Genomic DNA, 17,073 nt, shown 5'->3' on the forward strand with positions numbered 1-17,073 from the left:
CCATGTGCTTCCTTTGTCTGCTCTTCTCCCTTTTAAACTGCAGTTGTTTTGACTTTTTTTCCCAAAGTTCCAAAACAATGCAACAGCATATAAAACAGTAATTGCTGCTCCTGGAATTCGAGGAAAACACCTCCAACACCTAAAATACCTCAAAAAAAAGGGATCGGCTCTTACAGCCAGAAATTTTTCCCCTCCTCCATCTTGGATTACCCAGAATAGAGAAGGAGCAAAACCTGACCTCTTAGGTAGTAAGACAGGGCAAGTGACTAAAGTGATAGCAGGAGACCACTTTGGGACTAGTGATCATAATTCTATTTGTTTTAAAATAGTTATGGAAAAAGATAAGCCTTTCATAAAAATTAAAGGTTTTAATTGAAGTAAAGCAAATTTTAATCGTGTGAAATAAGAACTTTGAAAAATTGTTTGGAGTGGACTGGTCATAGGTAAAGGGACATCTGATAAATGGGAGCTTTTCAAAAGTGTGATAACAAGTCATTACGTAGGAGCAAATTACTACAGGTGCTGGCATCTGTATTGTAAACAAAAAGTGCTAGAAATCAGAAGATCAGGTAGTGTCTGTGGAGAGAGAGCTAATGTTTTGAGTCTACATGGCTCTTCATCAGAGCTGGCTTGAGATTGATGCTAAGCTCACTTTTGTGTGGTGAGTTTGTGGTTGACACCAAAATTGGTAGCATAGTGGACAGTGAAGAAGATTATCTAAGATTATGAGGTGGTGTTGATCAGTTGGGTCAATTGGCTGAAGAGTGGCAGATGGAATTTAGAACATAGAACAGTACAGCACAGGAACAGGCCCTTTGGCTACTGTGTTGTGCCAAACATCATGCCAAATTAAACTAATCCTTTCTGCCTGCCCATATCCCTCTATTTCTTGTTTATTCATATGCTTATTTAAAAGCCCCTATCGTACCTGCCACCACTATTACTCTTGGCAACGCATTCCAGACCAGTCTCTGTGTAAAAAAAAACTTGCCTCTCACATCTCCTTTGAACTTTCCCCCATTACCTGAAAACGCATGCCCTCTTGTAGTAGACACTTCCACTCTTGGAAAAAGATTCTGACTGTTAACCTTATCTATGCCTCTTATTATTTTATAAACTTCTATCAGGACTCCCTCCAGAGAAAACAACCGTGGTTTTCCCAGCCTCCCCTAATAGCTCATATCCTCTAATTCAGGCAGCATTCTAGTAAACTTCTTCTGTGTGCTCACCAAAGCCTCCACACCTTTCCTGTAATGTGACGACCACAATTGAATGCAATGCTGAGTGTGGCCTAACCAAAATCTTATAAAGCAGCATGACTTCATGACACTTGTACTCACTGCCCCGACCAATAAAGGCAAGCATGGCATACACCTTCTTTACCATCCTATCTACTTGTGTGGCTGTTTTCAAGGAGCTATGTACTAGGATCCCAAAATCCCTTTGTATGGCAATGCTGTTCAGAGTCCTGCCATTAATTGTATGCTTTTCCTTTAACATTTGATCTCCCAAAGTGCAATGCCTCGCACTTACCTGGGTTAAACATTTGGAGCAGTATTTTTGCACAGAGTAGTTTGTGTGTGGAATGAACTTCCAGAGGAAGTGATGGATGTGGGTACAGTGATAATGTTTAAAAGACATTTTGATAAGTACATGAATAGGAAAGGTTTGGAGGGATAAGGGCCATGTGTAGGACTAGTTTAGTTTGTAATTATGGTTGGCATAGACTGATTGGACCGAAGGGTCTGTTTCCATGACTCTGACTTATTATTTCCTAAGAAAACTGTCTTAACTGCTCCAGTCATTAAGTAGCTGTGAGAGTTGAGTTTCTGAACTGACTCTTTCCCTCGATGCTTATCGTTATCTTGTGTATTAAAAAGCTTTTCACCAGCTGGTTGGGAAAAATGCTCTAGCAAATTTAATCAGACAAAACAACTTTGTATTTTGTTTTACTGTTTGAATAATATATGCCTGAATAAGGAACCTTTTGCTCCTGATTATTATTGGACTAAAGAAAAATTCCATGAATAAAGCATGTGTATTTTAAAACAAGCCAAAATTGAGAGTTGAATTCAGCAGAAATTCTGTTTTTTCCTAGAAAGGAAATAATCGCTGGAATACCTTGGAAGCTCCAGAGTCCCTTCTGTATCCCTGGGATTCAAAATCCACCTATATCAGATGCCCTTCATTTTTTGATAAGTTTGTAAGTGATACCAATGTTATGATTAGTGTGATTCCCTTATTTATTAATATGTCTTTATTTTTAACTTGGCTCCTTGCCTCCTTACTCTCTCGCTCTCTTGTCTCGCTCTCTCTCTGTCTCTCCTCTTATGTTTGAACATGTCAAAAAGGAGCAGAGGTCAAAATAAGCTGGTTTGAACCAGTACAATTATAGTCTTCAGTAAGATTTCCACTTGAGCCCAGCAGATATGATTGTCAGACTTGGGTGGTGAGTTGACAATCACTGCTATTAGGTGTTAAAAAGGCAATATCCTGGGTCATTAAGCAGAAAGTAGACTTCCACAAAAATGCATAAAGATCAGATTGTGGTCTCTTGGCAGAGGAGTACATTGTGTAAATGATCGGAGATTTGTATACCGACGTAATAAAGATCAGAAAATATTCATCCGGTGCCAGTATCACAATGATGGGAAGCTGTTGGAAGATTTCTAGTCCCCATCTGAAACCTAACTGGTACGCTGATGTAAAAACTTTGTAAGAGTACACCAAATTGCTGGAATTCTGCAGTAAATAACTCACCTCTCATCTACTTGCTTGGATGCATTTTGGATTTACAACACTCAATAAGCTTGATACCATCTAGATCAAAACAGTTCACTGAGTTAGGACACAAGAAGTACAAATAGGGGTAGGCCATTCAACCCTTCAAGCGTACTCTGCCATTCTATAAGCTCATAGCTTATCTATTCTGGGCCTCAACTCCTTAAACATCTATCTATCTCCTCTTTAAAAACTTTGTGATCAAGTCTCCTCAACTGTTTGGGGTGGTTAATTCCAGATATTCATGATCTGGAATTAACCACCCCAATATTCCAGAGTTCCAGATACCCAGTGACCTCTTAGAAGAAGAGGTTCTTCACATGTCAATTTCACATGAATGCCCCTAGTTCAAGATTTCACTACTGGTGGAAATGTCCTCTCAACCCACACTGTCAAACCTTCAGAATCTTGTTTGTTTCAATAAGATCACCCCTCATTCTTCTAAATTCTAATCAAATAAATACTGAACCTGATTAATTGTCCTTGGTCCCAGGTATCTTTTGAACTGCCTCAAATGCCAGTTAAAAATCACACAACACCAGGTTATAGTCCAACAGGTTTAATTGGAAGCACACTAGCTTCCAATTAAACCTGTTGGACTATAACCTAGTGTTGTGTGATTTTTAACTTTGTACACCCCAGTCCAACACCGGCATCTCCAAATCAAATGCCAGTAGATCCTTTCTTAAATATGGGGATGAAAACTCTACACAGTACTCCAAAGTGCAGCCTCACCAACTCCTTACACAAATGGAACAAAATTTTTCTGTTATAACCTCCAACCCTTAGCAATAAAGGGTGAATAAGCAATTAATATCTCTTCCATCACTTTAACCATTCACCCCCTTCATATCTGCACTCTGTGGCTGCAGTGTGTGCCCTTTACAAGATGTACCACAGCAACTAAGATTCTTTGACAGAACTGTCCAAACCCCTGTAACCTAGGAGGATAAGGGAAGCTGGCACATGGGAACACCACCACCTTTAACTTGATCTTCAAGTCACACTTGAACTGAACCTGAAAATAATAACCCCATCTTTCATTGCTTCATGAAAATCACAGAACTCCCACACTAGTGGTGCTTTGGGTGTCTGCACACCAAATGCAGTGCAGTGATTCAACAAGGCAGCTCACCGCCACCTTTTCAAGGGCATTAAAAAATGTGGAATCTACTGGCCCAGCCAGCAAAGCCCCACGTCCCCAAATGAATGAAAAATAAATTCTCCTCATCAGATCGTTTCAAAAGACATCTGACATTCCCAATTCAAGAGCCTTGAATCACCGAAATGCGACGGGTTTACAGACCACCTGAACATGAGCAGTATTCATAATGTTTGGAAATTCCTATCCAACAGTGGATCTTAAAAGTTTGCTGCGTGCAAGATTCTGGAGAACTTAACCTAAATGTATTTTTTCTTATAAACCATTTTGAATTTCAAACTGAGTTTCCTTTAATGTTTGTGATTTTTCTGCATTTGGAAGAGTATGTTGTTTGTGCACACTTTTGAATCCAAGATTTTTTTTTAATACTTAAAATGCATTTAACAATTTGAAGGCTTTCAGTAGTCTAAGTGCTAAGAACTTGTGGACTTGTGTTAAATTAATGCCAGAACTGAGTTCAAAGCCGCCAGTATTATGGCAGGAGTTACATTTCAGGTTATGGGAATTGCTGCCGGTTGTTTTCTTCCATGTCTTGTTTTCTTTCTATTTCTGGTGCAGACTGTTTCCTGTTTAAAGCCCTGTTTAGAACAGGTGGGTGCTTACAACTAGATTATTTTATTCATCCACAGGATATGGGTGTCGCTGGCTAGGCCAGCATTTATTGCGCATCTCTAATTAAAATTCATCCACATTGCTGTGGGTCTGGAGTCATATAGGCCAGATTAGGCAAGGTCATCAGCTAACCAGATGGATTTTTTAATGATGATTGTTGTTAGGATAACATTCTATTCCAAACTTTTTTTTCTAAATATATTTATTAGCAAATTTTTTTAACTTTAGAAACATATAAAATTATTGAAAAAAATCAATCAGTAACAAATATCAGTATAATAAAAAGAAAAAAAACCCACAAATTACAATACAACTACTATCTACTAACCTACTCTATAATACAAAGCAAACCCTAACACTGTGCAAGGCAACACCAAAAAGAAAGAAAGAAAAACAAAAAAAAACCACAAAATACAGAACAGTTATGCTCAGCGCAAAGTTCCCAAACAAAGGAACGGTAGCATTGTATGCATACCCGTATTAACTCGGGAGACACGCTCCAGGGCCCAGGGCTTGACAAATCTAACCATCCTGGTTAAACAAATGCCTGAGTTAAGATAACTGACAAATCTATATCCAAATAACTTAAGTAAGGATGCTATGTCTTATAAAAATTGTCTGTTGTGTGCTGCACAGTGTTTGTTTAAAAAAAAAGTCCAAGGGAATGTGTTCCATAATTAATTTCTGCCATTACAGCAAGCCCGGCAGGTTCTCAGACACCCAATTCATCAGAATATACTTCCGTGCACAGTATGCAAGAATATTAAATAATTTCTTCCCATTCCTGTTTAAAGATGGTAAATCTGATAGACCTGAGAGGAGAGATATCAGATCTACTTTGACTTCAGTCCTCCATACCCTCCCTATCTCTTCCAACACAGCGCTCCAGTCTATTCCAAACTTTTAAATTTTAAAGTTGGCATGGTGGGATCTGAACTCATGTCTCCAGAGCATTGGCCTGTGGTTCGAGATGCTTATTTCAGTGATATTACCACTATGCCATTGCCTGCCCTGTGGAAAGTCAAAGTATGGCTGGGCCATTGTTTAATTGTTCTCTCTTAGATTTTTTAGATTACTTAGTGTGGAAACAGGTCCTTCGGCCCAACAAGTCCACACTGAACCTCCAAAGAGCAACGCACCCAGACCCATTCCCCTATAATTACCCCTTCACCTAACACTATGGGCAATTTAGCATGGCCAGTTCACCTAACCTGCACATTTTTGGACTGTGGGAGGAAACCGGAGCACCTGGAGGAAACCCATACAGACACGGGGAGAACGTGCAAATTCCACACAGACAGTTGCTTGAGGCGGGAATTGAACCCGGGTCTCTGGCGCTGTGAGGCATCAGTGCTAACCACTATGCCACCGTGCCGTGGAATGTGCAGACTTATCTGTCTATCTGATAACATCTACAAAGAATAAAATGCCTTTTTGCTACATATCACAATTAAGCTTCTCTGCTGCACATCTTGATTCTACCCACCCTTTGGTTATGTATTTGTTGTGCGTGAATTTAACTTCCTTTCTGGCCTTTTTCCTGTCCTCAGACCAAAGAGCCCAATTGTCCTCAGTCCATTGAAAATGCCCACGTCTTGCTCCACCTGGGAGATTCTGTTACCACTGACCACATCTCGCCTGCAGGTAGTATAGCTCGTAACAGTGCTGCTGCCAGATACCTGACCCGCAATGGGTAAGTGTTTGTTTTAAATCATAGAAAGTATTTCAAATGACTCTGAATTTCTTAACTTCCAAATGGGTGCTTTCTTTAAAAAGAATGAAAGTACTTATTGGGTCCTATCCTTTTTCTTAAGCTTCCTGATCAAAACGTCTCTGACAGAAAAAGATGAGGCAATCTATTTGTTTCATAAAAGATCACAAAAATCTCTTCAAAGTGGCGAGGTGGCAAATTCATTAGCTGTGAGCAGTTGAAACATTTTGGAGTGGGATTTTCTTCTGAGGAACAGGTGGAGACCATTTGACGCCTTGAATCTGTTCTGGCGGAGAGTTGGATTGTAGAACATAAAAAATAAAACAGGTGTAGGTCATTCGGGATTTCAAACCTACTATGCCTATCAGTATGATCATCCAACTCATTACCCTCTTCCTATTGTTTTCCACTGCCTTTTGATCACTTTAGTCCTCGGAACTTTTGTTTTAACTCCTCCTTGCAAGCATTCAATGTTTTGACCTCAATCACTTTCTGTGGCAGAGAATTGCAGAGGCTCCCCGCTTGTGGAAGAAATGTTTACTCATTTCAGTCCCGAAATGCCTTACCCTATAACCTTAAGCTGACCCCTTGATCTGGGCACCCCATCATTGGGGAGGGTTGTTCCTGCATATACCTGTCTCTTTCTGTTAGAATTTTGTGGGTTTCTGTGCGATGCCCCTCATTCTAGTAAACTCCAGTGAATGTAGTTCTTATCGTTCCAGTTTCCCTCCATTCGTCAGACATGTCATCTCAGGAAATATTCATTGTACTCCCAATGTGGTCAGAACATCCTTCCTCAGATATAAGGAGACCTAAGCTGCACAAAATACTTCAGCTGTGGTCTGCAAAAGGCCTTGTACAATTACAGTAATACATCCCTACTCCTGTACTTGAATCCTGTCACGATGAAGGCCAACATGCTATTTGTCATCTTCACTACCAGCTACACTTGCCAGCTCATCTTCAGTGACTGATGTACAAAAGCGCTCAGATCTCTTTGAACCTTCCAGATCAGTGTGTTAACACCCAACTACCCACCTGGGTATCCCTAATACCCTCGCCCAACAAAAGTTATCCAGTTTCACATGGAAAGTTTCATGGTCTTTTGAGGGAAGAATATGTCAGTCTGCTGACTTTTGTTGTGGGGGTGGGGGGGGGGGGTGGTGGGGAGTGGAGGCTTTCTTAATGCACACAATTACTGGGAATGCTGGTACAGGCACTGATAACAATGAAAAGTAACAACATTCATCAACGCAATTGAAAACTATCTATCCCTATGTCCGGAGTGCAGCATGGTCAGTCCTAGGAAATCAGATTTTCAGTTGTCATTTGTTTTTATATCTGTTTTACATCAAAGAGTCACTAAACCAGACACTATGTAGAATGTTAACAAATGGGGTATTCTGCACTTGGAGGTTAAGTAATTACCGGGAATCTGATGGAAAGTTACAGATGCTGCATTTGCGATTAAGGTCTCTGAGTCCCGATAGGGAGCAGGACTCGCTGAATTCATCCTGTGTACTTCATATCAGAGCACTTTGGGGGTAATGACTCTACCTCTACCCATCAGCCACCCTATATTATCCATTCATTCAAACTAGCAAGCAATTTGAAACAAAAAATTAAAAAGTTGACAGAATAGGAGTCTTAACTCTGTCTGAATCTTTGTTTTAAACTTAGCCTCACACCCCGTGAGTTTAATTCATATGGAGCGCGAAGGGGGAATGATGCTGTGATGACCCGAGGGACATTTGCCAACATCAGACTCCTAAATAAATTTATTGGCAAAACTGCGCCTAAAACAATACACATCCCATCTGGGCAAACAGTAAGTATTCCGCATCATTGGACCTTTAAAGCCAAAGCAAAAGTGTTAACATTTTTCTTTTTTAAAATTCACCTTTTTGATGAAGCCTTTTACCTTTACAGCTCGATGTTTTTGATGCAGCTGAACGCTACCAGAGGGAAGGCTGTCCACTGATTATTTTAGCTGGGAAAAGATATGGCTTAGGTAGTTCGAGGGACTGGGCCGCCAAAGGACCTTATTTACTGGTAAAGCTTGATTCTGTATATCTTGTAAGATTTGCCCTGCATTGATTTCTGGATTTAAGTTGCCAGTTTTAATCCTGCTGTTGTGATCTAATATTTGCAGGGTGTGAAAGCCATTCTAGCGGAGAGTTACGAGAAGATGTATAAGAACCACTTGATCGGTATGGGTATCATTCCTCTCCAATTCCTTCCTGAGGAAACCGTCGACAGATTAGGACTGACTGGAAAAGAGCAGTACACAATAATAATTCCTAAAGAACTGTGCCCTGGAACGACAGTCAGTATAACAGTATGTATAGCAAAGATTTTATATCTTGACTTGTAGCTAGTGCTGATATAGTTTACTGTTGCCTGCGCTCACACCCACAGGTAGTATTCAGGGAAGGTTTTCAAGGGATATGTTCTCAAATGTTTCCCATTTTCCTTAAAGAATCTTGCATCGCTTTTCTGTCATCGCATGTTAGTTTGCTAAAGAAAGCATGAATTCACCAAGTTCTGGAGGGATCTTGGGAGGTGAAAACTGTCTTTTCCTTTCTGGTATTCTCTTTGACAGAGAGTATTGGAGGTTAGGGTATTTGAATGTATTCGAGATTGCTAGGTTTTTAATCAACAAGGGCTGAGAACAGGGTTATGGACGGATAGTAGAGCTATGTTTTTATTGAATGGCTCAGCAGGCTCGAGGTGTGGAAAGGCCTTCTCCTAATTTTTGTGTTCATATGTGCTTGTTCTTTACTACCATCATCCTCTCTCCTGGGAGAGCAATTCTCACCTTTTGCAGGTGAGCCTGCTTTGGTAATTTTGCCCGCACTAAGCAACACAGCGATCAAAATCCTGATTCAGTTTCCAAAACTACTGTGCTGATTCCTCGGAACCACTGAAACAGGAATCCTGTTTCAATTTACTTTTCCGCCTTCTAGCATAAGGCACTTATGCTATGTACAATGAGCAGTTCATGTCGGCTCAGTCAGAGAGGAGGGCTTGCATGTGAAGTGCTGCTGGCTTGATGTGACCTGAATGTTTTAACCAGCGATGCTTTATAGCAAAGGGGATTTGTTTTGCTGGTTTGCCTGCATATAACAGCTGCAGAGCACGTTGCATCTTCTCCATGTCAATAACCGTCTACATTTTCTAGTGAATGAATGGTTTATAAAGTACCACCTGGCAGAAGCATGGTGCAGTATTGAAAGAGGCTTTGTCACTTGGAGTTAACTTTCTTAAAAATTACTTTGAAGCGCACTTTATAAAGCGAGTGCTCGTATTTCTTATACGGTCTGTAACCTGAGGTGTCCTTTTACTATAAGAAAAACGGAATCCCTAGGTTGTACTCTAAATTTTTTAAACTCTCAAGCTCAGTGCCACTTGATCTGTTTTAATTATTTCCAATCTTGGTTGCATTCAGACCAGGCCCAGCACTTGCCTTTTATTTCCCAATTGAGAAAGTAAAGTTGCTTATAAAGCAACTGATTTGTTTATATCCTTCTATTTGGGCCTCCCATGAGTCTAAATCAAGTTGCCGTACATATATAGCATTTCCAGTTCCGGCCTTCTGTATTTACCCCTCAGCCACTCATAGCCAGGTTAAAAATGAGTAGTAGCAATTTTGAGACAGCTCATGAAGTGTACTTTGTGACTCTGTTAGGTTCACAACCCTAATGGTAGGACTGACATTTCTTGATCATTTGCAGTTTAAATTAAATATAATGGGTTATTATAGCTCTTAAAGTATCAGCATTAATCCTTAAATTAGGTGCTGTGGGTGATCTTGGACTGATTGATCTTCCCTGTGATAAAACTGTGCAGAAGTTATGATTGTCCAGAACCTCTCTAAAATGTCACCACTTCAGGTATATCACAGAACCTGCTGAATTGCTTCTTTGCTTCTCCAGGTGTAGCTAAGAGTGAGATTTGTCAGGGGGAAGTGGGTACTGTAGATGCTGGAGATTAGAATCAAGATTAGAGTAGTGCTGGAAAAGCACAGCAGGTCAGGCAGCATCTGAGAAGCGGGAAAATCGACACTTTGGACAAAAGCCCTTCTTCAGGAACGAGACTAGGAGCCTCAGGGTGGAGAGCTAAATGGAGGGAGGTGCGGCTTGGAAAAAGTTAGCTGAGAGTGCAGTAGGTGGATGGAGGTGGGGATAAAAGTGATAGATTGGAGAGGAGGGTGGAGCGGATAGGTAGGAAGGAAGAAAGATGGACAGGTCATGAGGATGGTGCTGAGCTGGAAATTTGGAACTGGGTTAAGGTGGCTGGAGGGGAAATGAGGAAACTGGTGAAGTCCACATTGATGCCATGGGGTTGAAGGGTTCCAAGGCGAAAGATGAGGCGTTCCTCCTTCAGGCGTCGGGTGGTGAGGGAGACATGAAATGAGCAGAATTTTGAGTGATGTCAGACTGTCTCAGGTTCTTCAGGAAGTCCTAACTAGACCGAGACTGTAAAATGTAAAAGGATTGGGCCATTCAGCCCTTTAAGATGCTGTACCTTTCGATGAGATCATGACTGATCTTATAATCCTAACTGGATTCTCCTGCCTTTTCCACATCACCTCAAACCTCTTACTGATTAAAACTATCTCCGCTTTGAATATGCTTAATAGCCCCATCTCAGCAGCCCTCTGCAGTAAAGAATTCCACAGATCATTACCTTCTCATAGAATGTGGAAGGAGGCCATTCAGCCCACTGAGTCCACACCAACGCTGCAAAGAGCATCCCACCTCGATACACCCCCCTACTCTTTTCCTGTAACCCTGCATTCCTCATGGCAAATCCACCTAGCCTGCACATCTTTGGACCATGGGAAGAAACCGGAGTACCTGGAGAAAACCCACGCAGTGCCAGAAGCTGGAATCGAATCCGGGTCCCTGGCTGTTGAATAAAACTTTGAGACTCTGACCTTGAGAACTGATTAGTTTATTACACAATATATCATGGGGAATTCACCGTCCTAACTGTGGCTCGGTGCTATTCTGAAGTTCATCAGGATACTACAGGATTATATAGAGAAAGCAGATAGGGGCTGATCGTTAATTACACAGTTTGGTATGCTTACAGGTTGTTACTAAATTAGAGGTTAGTCATTAGGGTCAAAACTAATGCACCATTATGCATTCCACAAGTAGAATTTACACAGGTTGCTAACACTAAGCAGAGATTACCCTAATAAACTGAATGACCGTGAAGTGGCAATAACTCGTAAAGGAAATGGGACTAATTGAAAAGTCTATGTCCCGCTTGACTGGTTCTACAGCCTGCACTGATCATTCATCAAAGTGGGAAAAACACTAACGATACCTAAGGAAGATAAGGCCTACCTTTCACATTACCTCATGGTAAGGAATGCACAGCCAGCAAGATTCTGGGGACAGAAAATGGTTTCTCAGCTGGATTAGGAAAATGGCTTCCAGGCAAACCATGTCAACTCGCCTAACACTGGCGCTGTGCGGCAGCAGTGCTAACCAACAATCCACCATGCCATCCTAAACCACCGTGCGCCTATCTTTAATGTATGACCCCTTAGTCTGAGATTGTGCTCACAAGGGAAAACACTCTGTCCACATCTACTCTATCAAGTTCTCTTAGAGGAGAAAGTGAGGACTGCAGATGCTGGTGATCAGAGCTGAAAAAGTATTGCTGGAAAAGCGCAGCAGGTCAGGCAGCATCCAAGGAGCAGGAGAGTCGACGTTTCAGGCATGAGCCCTTCTTCAGGAATTGTCCGAAACATCGACGATTCTCCTGCTCCTTGGATGCTCCCTTTCTCTGTCCACTGCTGCTGTCCATGTTTCTTTCAGCATTTTGAACGCAAAAGTTAATCAGTAGAAGAATGAAAGTGTGCTTTTGTTTGTCCCATGGTCTAAATGGATATTAAAAATTCTGTCTTACAGACAAACACAGGAAAGGCATTCAAAGCCGTAGTTAAGTTTGACAATGAAATGGAGATCACCTTTTACAAGCAAGGAGGCATTTTGAACTATGTTGCTCGAAAGATGTTATAATAGTTTCTGCATCTTTTGACGTCATCTGCAATTGCAACAGTGATGGAAACATGGATGAGGTTCCAGTCCACAGGTGATAGCATTTTTGTTCAGTGCTATTGGAGTGGAGGATATAACTGTTGGAAGTCTTTCACGCTAGAATTACTACATGCTTCCGAACTGTCTGTTTAACCTCAAGACTGGATACGAATGGGGTCCTTGCCTTGCGCGTACACCTGTTTTCTGCCTTTTGATCCTATAATCACTGTATTCATTTTTCATTCTTTTTGGTAACTTAAATGTGTGTGTCGCAACACGGACTCATTCAGACTTGGAGATATCAGTGTGCCACTGCCTCTCTCCAGACAAGATTTTGTTGGTGGGATTTTTTTTTAAACTTTCCATCTTTTTCAAATCCCGCTTTTATCATGTTTTAGCCTCACTGCCTTCAGTTTTCTGAACTTTAAAACAAAGGGTGACAATAAGCATTCAAATACTGTGAAGCAAAGCTATCTGCGTGGGAGGTGGAGGGGATGACTGATAAACAGTGAAAGCCTTGGGATAGAAGCACTGTGGAAAAAATGCTTTGAGATTTTATTTGCTGTCTGTGTAAGCAGCAAGAAACCATCAGACTATTTGGTATTGTATGATAGGTGTCCAAGCAAATGTATTTCAGTAGTAATTCTACTGTACAAATGCTACTGATGAACTGTACATTTTTAATAGGTTGTAAGAATAAACAAGTAAATGATAAATCTGGATCATACTGTTTGCTATGCTGTGAAAGGCCCAGCTTCCTCAAAGCGCTCAAAATATGGATCCTCATATTATGACTATAAGGAAGTTACTCAAATGAATTATTGCTCTGCTTAGTGGGCTAGTATAATAGAGTGGAGATTACTGTTGAGTTGCTGGTTCACTGCCTGCATTTTTACTTTCTCCATTTATGGGGTGAGGCCTAATTGTCCAGAGGACAGTTAAGAGTCAACCACATTGCTTCAGTTTGTTTTAGTACAAACATATGTTTCAGTAGAAATGTATTTAGCAATGTGGAGAATCGTGGAATGCCAAATCTGATGATGCTCCCTGAAATGTCTTTAATGCAGCTGTTACTCTGAATTAACACTCACTCCAATGGTCTGACTTTGAGAATATTTTTTCCAGTCAACCTGGTTTCCTCAAACTCGCGATTTCATGGATGTGGAAAGTGAAACAGTGAAGATAGTGGCATCATAGTAATGTTACACAGCTCAGGCCAGTGATGTGGAGGTATGGGCAAATATCCTGTCTTAACAAAGACGAACGTGAGGACAGCTTTACAAGGCACAGGGACATTCAGAGATCATCTGACATGAACTGCAGGGGCTTGCGTTCAGCTTATCGAAGCCCACTAATGAACAGCAATGACTGTCAGTGCTGGATACAGAAGGGACAAATGCATGTTTAATGTTTTGGAGTGATTACACATACTTGCCACCCAGTAGGTATCAGTTACAGTTGACAGCTGGGTGAGATGCAAGGAAACCAAGTATACCATGTTACACATCCATCCGCCATGACAAAGACCTCCAAGCCCTCCATATCTTCCTGTCACACTGTCCCAACCAGTACCCTTCCACCAACACCCTCATCCGCCTGGCTGAATTGGTCCTCACCCTTAACGGCTTCTCCTTTCAATTCTCCCACTTCCTCCAAACAAAGGGGTAGCCATGGGCACCCGCATGGGGACCAGCTATGCCTGCCTCTTTGTCGGATACGTGGAACAGTCAGTCTTCCACCAGTACCACCTCCCACCTGTCCCTCCGCTGCATTGATGACTATATCAGCAGTACCTGATATAGTGCTCTGACGAGGAGGTTGAACAGTTCTTCAACTTCATTAACACCTTTCACCCCGACCTCAAATTCACCTGGACCATCTCGGACACCTCCCTCTCCTTCCTGGACATCTCCGGCGACCGACTAACCATAGACATCTACTACAACCCACCGACTCCCACAGCTGCCTAGACTACACCACCTGCTACCCTACCTCCTATTAAAAATGCCATCCCTTGTTCCCAATTCTTCTGTCTCCGCTGCATCTGTTCCCAGAATGGCGAATTTCACCTTAGAAAATCCAGATGGTGTCCTTCTTCTATAGGAAGGATGTTGTGAAAGAGTTCGGAAAAGATTTACATGGATGTTGCCAGAATTGGAGGGTTTGAGATATGGAAGAGGCTGAATAGACTGAGGCTGTTTTCCCTGGAGTGTCAGAGGCTGAGGGGTGACCTTATAGAGGTTTATAAAATCATGAGGGGCATGGATAGGGTAAATAGACAAGATCTTTTCCCTGGGTTGTGGGGAAGTCCAGAATTAGAGAGCACAGGTTTAGAGTGAGAGGGGCAATATTTAAAGGGTCAAAAGGGGCAACTTTTCATGGAAAGGGTGGTGTGTTTATGGAATGAACTACCAGAGGATGTGGTGGAGGCTGGTACAATTACAGCATTCTTTCTTTAGATTCCCTGCAGTGTGGAAACAGGCCCTTCAGCCCAACAAGTCCACACCGACCCTCCAAAGAGTAACCCAACCAGATCCATTTCCCTCTGACTAATGCACCTAATACAAAGGGCAATTAGCATGGCCAATTCACCTGACCTGCACATCTTTGGACTGTAGGAGGAAACCAGAGCACCCGGAGGAAACCCACGCAGACACAGGGAGAATATGCAAATTCCACACATACAGTCGCCCAAGACTGGAATCGAACCCATGTCCCTGGTGCTGAGAGGCTGCAGTGCTAACCACTGAGCTACCATGCCGCCCTTTTAAGAGGGATCTGGATGGGTACATGAATAGGAAGGATATGCGCCAAGTGCCGTCAAATGGGACTAGAATGATGTAGGATATCTGGGCGACATGAACGAGTTGGACCAAAGCGTCTGATTCTGTCCTGTACATCTCTATGACTCCAAGTTGGATTAATTCGATAGTTGTTTCAAGGAGCCTTTGCAAACATGAGTGATTGACCTCCTTTGTATTCATATTCTGATAATTTACGCTGTTCGACCATGATTATGGCACTACATGGTTTCCACTGAGCCCAGAGTTGTGTCTACAATACCTTGAGTTATTAAACTTTCCCTGTGCAGTGCTGTGATGTTTCTGTTAAGTGAGTAATCCACTCCTGTGTAGGCCTGCTGGACAGCTATATTCTCCTGCGTGCTGCGTGGTTTAATCTTGTTTGAAGTATCCCACTGTTGTAACCTGAGAAACAATAAGCAAAAGGAGGGGGAAGAGACTCTGAAAAGTTACATGAGACAAGAGATCTTATAGCAAGCATATAGTGAGCTACTTTCAATGATCTATGGCCATTACCCAACCTCCTTTTACAAAGCCTTTGCACTGAAACCAGCAGATCGTGTAGAGAAATTCATTTCTAAGTTACTAAGGTAACAAAATTCTCAGAATTACGCATGGGAATTCCTAGAGACCTGGCATTCATACCAGAGCTCCATTAGCATACATATAGATTTGGATCCCAGCTACCAACTTCTCAGAAACAGAACCGGAAATGATATCACCCACCACAACAAACCGATCAAATAAATAGCAAGTGGGACAGAACACCAACGCTTTACTGAAGGCTCACTGATGTTACCTAGCATGCTGACGAAATGTCTGAGAACAAATCCACCAGCTCAGCGAGCAAATGTACAACCTGATTCAGAATTACTTTGAAACTGGAGATGAGGGCAGGCTGTCTTTTCCAATACAGTTTTGGGGTGGTGTTTCCACTTAAATAATAGTCCCATCCCTCATCTGTCTGTGGTTTTATTCCTTTCTCCTTCAGCAACCTATCTAGAAATATAGAAACAAGTGATCGAGTCAGTTCTGCTGTTCATGACATATCCCCATAGCCTTCAGTAGCTTTGGTTAACTAACGTCTGACAATCTTGTGTTTAAAATTTGCAGTTGATCTTGCATCAATGCTATTTGCAGAAGTTTTTTCATATTTCTGTCAATTTGTGTTAAAATATTTTTTATTTCACTTCTGAAAGGTCCAGCTCTAACTTTTAGATAGTGCCCCCCAGACACTCCAACCAGCAGTTCCTTGCTGCATCATTTGTCTGCTCCCCTTAATATCTTGAAAACTTGGAACAAGTATTCCCTTCTACATTCCACGGAATAAAAACCTGCTTTCTGCAATCTTTTCCCATTTTAACCTTGGGAGTCCAGGTATCATTTTGGTAAAACTTCTGAGATCCTTCTGTCCCCCCCGAGGTCTGGTGCCCAGAAACTGTTCACTCACTAACTCACTCCAGGTGTCGTCCAACCAGTGTTTTATGCAACTGAATCAGGATTTCCACCAACTTGATATTGGGATTGGTGCACCTTTAGTTGTAGTTATGTCAGTGCAGACATGGGGGACTGAAGGGCCTTTTGTTTATTCATCTAGATATAAAGGCCAACATTCCAAAAGCCTCTTTGATTAAGTTTTAAACCTATTAGTGACCTGCCTGATTCTGGCTCTCTGCTATTGAGAAAGTGGCTTATTCTCTCCTCCTTTCATTCTATGTGAATGACCTCACATTTGCCTACATTAACATCCATTTGCCTCAATTGTATCCGTTTAATTAAACCATCAATCCTTGCGTAAGATTTTAAACCTCCATCCTATCGATAATGCCGTCTAACGTTGTGTTATCAGCAAAGTTGGGCATAAAGATTTTTGTAATGTCCAAATCTTTACAAATACTGATAATGAGGAAGTTCCTATTATAAGGAAGTGTCCAAAATGCTCTTTGGAAT

The 17,073-nt window shown here is 41.6% G+C and overlaps 1 protein-coding gene across 1 annotated transcript in view; it reads left to right on the forward strand.

Moving 5' to 3' along the window:
* Positions 1 to 13,038, forward strand: part of ireb2 (iron-responsive element binding protein 2) — a 50,774-nt gene extending 37,736 nt beyond the window's left edge. Inside the window, exons 16-21 of the mRNA XM_043680158.1 lie at positions 2,099 to 2,203; positions 6,106 to 6,248; positions 7,947 to 8,094; positions 8,196 to 8,318; positions 8,419 to 8,604; positions 12,194 to 13,038. Of these exons, the coding sequence (XP_043536093.1) occupies positions 2,099 to 2,203; positions 6,106 to 6,248; positions 7,947 to 8,094; positions 8,196 to 8,318; positions 8,419 to 8,604; positions 12,194 to 12,304 (816 nt within the window). The 3' untranslated portion in view covers positions 12,305 to 13,038. The remainder of the gene's footprint in view (positions 1 to 2,098; positions 2,204 to 6,105; positions 6,249 to 7,946; positions 8,095 to 8,195; positions 8,319 to 8,418; positions 8,605 to 12,193) is intronic.
* The last annotated feature ends 4,035 nt before the right edge of the window (positions 13,039 to 17,073 follow it).

This window comes from Chiloscyllium plagiosum, chromosome 40 (assembly GCF_004010195.1).
Source record: "Chiloscyllium plagiosum isolate BGI_BamShark_2017 chromosome 40, ASM401019v2, whole genome shotgun sequence".
Taxonomy (NCBI): Eukaryota; Metazoa; Chordata; class Chondrichthyes; order Orectolobiformes; family Hemiscylliidae; genus Chiloscyllium; species Chiloscyllium plagiosum.